Source organism: Cynara cardunculus (genome assembly GCF_001531365.2).
Source record: "Cynara cardunculus var. scolymus isolate 2C chromosome LG 14, CcrdV1, whole genome shotgun sequence".
In the NCBI taxonomy this organism is placed as follows: domain Eukaryota; kingdom Viridiplantae; phylum Streptophyta; class Magnoliopsida; order Asterales; family Asteraceae; genus Cynara; species Cynara cardunculus.
The window spans coordinates 11,161,736-11,168,820 of NC_037541.1; the positions used below are offsets into that span (position 1 = coordinate 11,161,736).

Here is a 7,085-nt window from a genome sequence, read left to right on the forward strand (position 1 = left end):
AGCAAAGTGGTATAGATTAAGAGTACAAATAAAGAATTTGAAGTGTGATTTGAAGAAAGATTACATGACATTCACCTTTAATCAAGAGTTTTGCATTGTCCTACTTCACATCAGTACAAAGAGGGTTGTAAACCGCAAGGTTGGTGCCTGGTTGGTTTGAACTTTGGGCTCCAAAGGTCAAAACTGTCTCAAGGTCCCAGGTTCAAATCCAAGGAGGAACAAAAAAAATCCCCTTGTGGCCACGAAGATTCAAATGCAGTGACTTCAGGCTACCCACAAAGCAGGTGGTCGCCCTAGGATTAGTCGACTCACATAACGGGTTGATATCCAGGCTAATAAAAAAAAGATTGTATATGTATAATTTTGTTTACATCTTACTACACCCACCATGAAATGGGGCCCAAGCCCCCGTCAGACACAAGTGATCCCTGCAAAAGTAAAATTATATTCAGTAAAACAAACAAACATGTTAACTTAATTTATAAACATCTTGATTCAGACATACAGCTTAACCAGGCTTAATGGAACACATGTTGCATTGTGCACTTACGTAGAGCTTAATCAGGCTTAATGGATATTCACAAATAAAAGAGGAGTCACCATTGGGGTGTAGAGTTAAGTAACTTACAATGATCTCCATAGGGGCAAATGGCTTCGACTCTTTTTGCTCCTTCGGGATTTCAGGGAACTTTACATTTTGAACTCGGAATCTAATCTGCAGTCGAATAGAGGAACATCGACAAATACTTTGGTTGTAAAGTCTCAAAGAATAATCTGCAAACGGGAGGCCATTTACCAAATGCTTACTGGTGTCACTTACCTTACCAGGTGAGCATGGCAAGAACAGAGAATCATACCCGATAAGAGGCATAGCAAGGAATGAGAATCTTACCTAGTAAGTGAAGGAGAAGACTCTTACGCGGTTAGCGCTTACCAACAATCTATTTTAATGGCGTAGAATGTTACCCAATAAAGAAAATGAGGGCGATGACTCTTGTTGGCAAGCACTTACCCTGTAAGTGTTTGGTAAAGGGCCCCTCAGTTTGATAAGAAAATGAAAGCTAGAGTGAATTAAAGAATACCAACCTCATCATATCCATCTATAAGATATTCCTCATCATTGAAGGTCCATATCCATTTGACTCGGGTCCTGGTGAGGAAAGGTAATAGAAGTGAGCTTGAGGTTCGTAGAAATGGTGAACTACATATTGGAAAAAGATTCTAAAACGGCGTTCCGTTCACAATTCTTTTGGAAGCAGGCAGTAAAAGACATTCGATTGAGGGGAGAAGGAATGTGGTCAACCCACGCGTTTGGTTTAATAAAACGGAATGGAATTGCAATTTGATTTCATTTTGGTTTCATGTTCGATCTAAGTAGTTATCCTGGTTTCATGTTTGGTCCAAGTCCTTTATTTGCTAGCATGATGATAAAAAAAAATACTAATAATAAAATAACTAATAATTCGATATTAATATAGTAAATATTTATTGTTGTTATTATAAAATAATAGTTACTATTATTATTATTATAATAAAGGGTATTCTTGTCCCTTATGAATTCCATTGGAACTCAATTTGATGGAATTGTTCATTCCATGGGTAAGGAGAAAGGAATGTAAAATTCCTCCATCCAACGGAATTTATCATTCCAATGAAATTCAGTTCCTTCAAAATATGTAACCCAACAAAATATAAAACCAAATGCCACTAGAAATTAGTGCGAACTCACGTGGTTTCTGAGTCGGGGACAGCACGGGAAGGCTCTGGCATTAGCAACTCCGGTATGTATATATCATCAAAAAATCCAAGAGATACTGCAAGTTATTGAATCAATGCTAGTAAGAAGATGGTATTAAGACTAAGGGGCTGTTTACTTGCGGCTTAATTAGGCTTATTGGTCTATCTGGCTTATTCGCACAACTCATTTGGGTTGTTTACTTACGGCTTATTCACACAGAACATGGCTTAATCGCACAGATAGAAATGGTGTGTTGTCCCCATTCGGCCACAAAAATGACACTCCTACCCCTTATTTAAAAGCATGGCCTCTTTCCCAAATGAGACACCCCATCGTCAACCTCTTTATGTTTTTTTGTTTTGATGTTCAAATAATTAATATTGGGGGGTAAATCGGTCATTTATGTTATTCAGACTGTTGATTCAGATAAAAAAAGTAAACTACAACACCCAATTATCCAGACAGACAAATTTATCCATATAGGACTTAATAAAAAATTTGGTAAACAGGAAAACAACCTGTACACACAAGTAACTTCTTAAATGACTTTATAAAATAAAAAACCCGGGACTAATTAGAATGAAAATATGAAAAAGGGACCAAGTTTTGATCAAGAAATGGTCAAAGTATGTTCTTGGTACTAATTAGTAGTGTTAGCCAGATTCAGATGTTACTAATTAGCTTAATAAACCATCCTCACTCAAAATCAGATATCTAAAACAAACTTACAGCGTAAACCATCGGCATTAGATTCTTTAAGTTTGGCAGATATAATTTCTCCAACAAAGGGCCGAAAGATTATCAGCCTAAATTTTACCTGCCAAAAGAGGTTGATATTCTTTCATCATAAACAAATTTCAAGAGCAATCAAACCAATCGTTTTGCAGAAAGAAACTTGTATCAATGTTATATTTGACTAAATTATGAAATATAACACCAAAAGTCAACCAACTTAAAGCCGAAAAATTGCTATTAAGAGAGAATCAGCAACATATAGGTTGGGTTTGGATAGAAGATAGAAATTATACATACTGTGTAGGTTGGAGCTCCCTCGTTGGGAAAGATAAAACCACCATCAATTGACTCGATATCGTAAACAGATATGCATAGCCCCAAATTTGCGATTACCTGTTATATAAAAATCATAAGCATCATTTATTTTCATGGGGTTATGATCTTAAATACACATATAACACAAATTGAAAAAAGAAACTAGCATTTAGGACCTTATCCAAGAAGAGACTCTCAAGCTCTCCCTTAACTGCTTCATTAATCGGAAGGCTCAAAAGATGAGGTTGCAATCGCAATGTATGCTCCAATTTGCTCAAGTTGAACATGTTTACACCTATTTCAGTAAGAACAATAACGACAACAACAACAAAACTTTCAGAGAATGATAGCAAGTTATGCCTATTTGGTGCTTTCATCATCTTAAACAGAATTTGTTATGGAAATAGAAAACGAAACCAAAACCACTATCACAAGTCTGGTTACATTGCACTCCAAGCATGTAAAAGAACCACTGCTAAAATGCCATACGACACGCACGCCAACTTACAAAAGACTCCATTACTAGTGATGTAAAATAGCCTAATGGACTCAGGTTAGGAATTCTTTTCGAGGAGAGCGGATTGGCAAATTGAATCCAAATCTTTATGGTTTTTTACTATTCAAAGAATGAAGATCACTATGTAGACTTCTCAACCAAGCCCCACCAACGAAAGAAAGCATAAGAGATGCAAGAAAAGGTTAATCAAGATAAACAACATCAAATTGGATGATTCATTAGAATAGGTTCTTTGTGAGCTTTGGTTGTGAAGTCATGCTTAAAATCATGCAAATAAGTAGATATTAATCACTTGGGTTGTAACGAACCGTTATGGCTCAGAGGATGTAGTGGAAAATGTCATGTTCCCGGTTCAAATCCAGGTGTTGACAAAGCCCTTATGGCCATGGATGTTCACCTACAAATAGTCGTTGAGTATAAGCGGGCTCTAATACCTACGGTTACCCCAAAAAGAAACGAACAACTCCAAAGATATTTGATAGAAATGGCATTGCTTTCAAAATCATTGCATTTAACTACTAAAACTAACAAAAATCAAAACTTTGGAACTTCATCATGATGTACTTGAATACGAAATTCAGAATCTAAACTTCAACTATTAACGAAAAACCAAGATAATCCGTCTACTTACTAACCCTACTAACCCAAGTGTTCCATTGATTCACCAAATTTCATGTATTCGTTCAAGTCACATTGCAGTATCAAGTGATTACAATTACGACATCAGCTCAACATTTGGCATAATCGAAGACCAAGTTCCTCTAATACGTATCTGCAATTACAATAAAATTAACCCAGAGAATAGAGAACTTACGTGAATCAACGATTCTTTGACTCCCTTTTCACGGCTGCTCCGCTCCGAAAACCCCCCAAAAACCCAGTTGCCCTTCCCCTTTCGATTCAAAGTTACTTTGTTTCATTTAAATTGGAGTAAACTACAATTTTAGTCCTTGTGGTTTACCCAAATCTATGAAAAGAGTCTATTTGTTTTAATTAGTACGAAAAGCATCCGGTGTAGTTTGCATTTTGCTTTCGAAGTAATCTTGATACTACACTGTTAGTTAAAGTGTCACCAAATAAAGGGTATTTTTGTCTTTTTATCTATAACCTAAAAATATATATTGTATTATATAACCCCTATCCCCTCACATTCCCAATGAACACCACCAATGGTAACACCTTTGCCCCCCATCAAGCACCAATACATCTCTCTATCGAGCAACACCATTAACTTCATTTCAAATTTTAAAGACTTAAATCTTTTCTTCTCAGTTTTCAGATTCACCGTCCTCCACAGGTTTGCCCCATAACTTGAGGGCCCCTATAGTGTCCCTCTAGTGCTTTTAGCTATTTCAAGTTCTAGTGAAGTCTATCTAGTTAGGGATTGACCTAAGATTCTGAACTACTACAACCTTTAAGTTGGTTATGGCCTCCACAAGAGACGGAGTTTTACCCATGGTTTCTTTCAAGTTATGTATCTTTGGATATGTTAGATTCTGCAATTTTGGTTTGTGAAGCTTCAAATTCTGCTTTTTCATCAAGTTTTTGTAGTTAACCAATCTCATTGATTGCAGGAGCTAGTGCATCTAGATCGCTTGCGTATGGTTTCTTGGCTGCCTCGAGTTTGGATATCCATAATCCATTACCAACCTTACACTGATCATGGATATCTTTTATGCCATGCTGGAATTTAGGTAGGATTTGGAATTTTGTTGGATTTTGAAAATTGGGTTTGTTGAATAAGATTCTCGAAGGAGATCATAAACAGGGGACGGGGTGGATGCATTAATGTGTATATTGAAAATTGTTTAACAAAAAAAAGAGGTAAAAATACTATAATGATCCTCATTTAATAGAGTTAGTGTCAACTATCAAGGATCAGTTTCAAAAATAATGCAGAATATAGTGATTATTTTTTTTACTTTATTGAAGCAGGTGCATAAACGATTTTCATAGTTTTGTAAGACCGCATGGACCAAAATTTTAGTTTACTCTTCAGAATTTTCCGAGTAAATTACATAAATCATCCATGTGCTTTACAAAAACTCTACCAATAACGATTTTAAATTAGAAATTACAGAAGTCATCCTCATTGTTTCAATTTGCTTTCACCAATCATAAGCCCCTAATGTTTGTTAAAAAGCTTTCCATCAAGTGCCCTCACATGTTAGCTATGTGAGGGGTATTTTGGTCATTTTACATGGGTTTTTTTTATATAACAAAACTAGGTGTACAGATGTTTGAAGCTAAGGTAAAAGTTAAGCAACATCCTAAAATACACTTGCCACCGCCAAATAAGAACTACCGTGTAACACCTTAAATTTAGTTATTAGAGAGATATCCGACCACCAAAACGACTAGATTGTTTAGACATGAGCAACTCCCCCCACATGACCTAAGTCGCAGTGGAGGTCGTGTGAGTCTACATACGTGCTAAAACCCTCTTTTGGCTAGGGTTTTGCCATTTTTCCTCCATATCTTCCAATTCTCTCCACATATTCGATTATAGCAACCTTGTGATCGATTTTCAGAGGTTTGTTGGAGTCAAGTGAAGTGGTTGGTTTTTGCTTAATTTTTTAGATTTAACCAAACTCTAGCATTTATAAGTTCATTCTATCTTAGAATACTATATACACGTAAAAAAATGTTCTTATTACATATTCTAAATGCTTTTCTAATTGGTTTCTTTCAGTGGCTGATGAATAGTTGCTCTGTGTTATATTTATGGTGTCTCTGAATTGATAGAATATTAAAAAAACACAGTTATTGTGTTTTTGGTATAGTTTTGAAAACATGAATCCAATTGGGTTTGATATTTGGATATTGCTTTCAATAGATGATGATTCCTTTGACCTTTGCAAACTTTTGGTTTATAATTTGCACATTTTTTGGATAATGCATCAATTTTGGGATAACCACATGATCTTATGGATTTTATTGAATTCAAATATTATTTAATCATTTAATACATTTATGGTATATTACCTAAAATCATATATTCAGAGTCTTATTTGACCAGTCATGCTATAAATCAGATAGTCGTGTCTTGATAGACGATTTTCATAACGAAATACAAACCAAAATAATGGTCTTCACAATTTCTAAATTTTAAGGACGAACATTTAAATTTTCCACAACTTTACGAACGAATTCTTTTAATTTACAGATAAAAAGGTTAAAATAAAATACAGTTTTTGATTTATTTAGAAAAAGGGTAGGTGTAAAGTATCACCAATTCAAAAAAAAAAAAAAAGTTGGATTGCTTGGTTGAGTTGATTTGAGACCTACCCATTTGGGGTTGGTGGCTTCAAACTTCTATTTTTTTTTTTTAATTCAAATATGATATTTTTTTGTATCTCTATAATTTAAAGTGTATTATTTAATATCAATGATTTTTTAATAAAATAATTCAATAATTAAAAAACTTTATATGATTTAGTATAAAGTGTCTCTTTATTAAATATTTCAAACATAAAGCAAATAATATTTTTTAATTATTTAATTATTTTTAATTAAATCATTTAATAACCGTCAAACAGTGCATAAATCCATTATCTTTTGATGGGAGTTTAAATAACATCGACTATCTATACTATATTATAAAGCATTTGGCTAAAACTCTTAAAAACTCTTAAACTCTTAAAACTCTTAAACCTGTTCATCCCTAAACAATTTCATCCCATAATTGAATTCGTGTAACTAACTGCAGATAAACACAATCAAATACAAGATAAACATCTCATTTTAAATATAAAAAATCTAAAATATAATTAGGATAAT

The 7,085-nt window shown here is 34.2% G+C and overlaps 1 protein-coding gene across 1 annotated transcript; it reads right to left on the reverse strand.

Annotated features, from left to right (window-relative positions):
* LOC112526740 (DNA-directed RNA polymerase III subunit RPC8-like) lies at window positions 1–4,185 on the reverse strand. Its single transcript, XM_025137145.1, has 8 exons — window positions 4,120–4,185; window positions 2,965–3,083; window positions 2,771–2,866; window positions 2,468–2,555; window positions 1,730–1,814; window positions 1,087–1,150; window positions 629–715; window positions 1–428 (listed from the first exon to the last, which is right to left on the reverse strand). The coding sequence occupies exons 2-8, from the start codon at window positions 3,073–3,075 to the stop codon at window positions 378–380; spliced, it is 582 nt and encodes a 193-aa protein (XP_024992913.1). The 5' UTR covers window positions 3,076–3,083; window positions 4,120–4,185; the 3' UTR covers window positions 1–377.
* Between the last annotated feature and the right edge of the window lie 2,900 nt (window positions 4,186–7,085).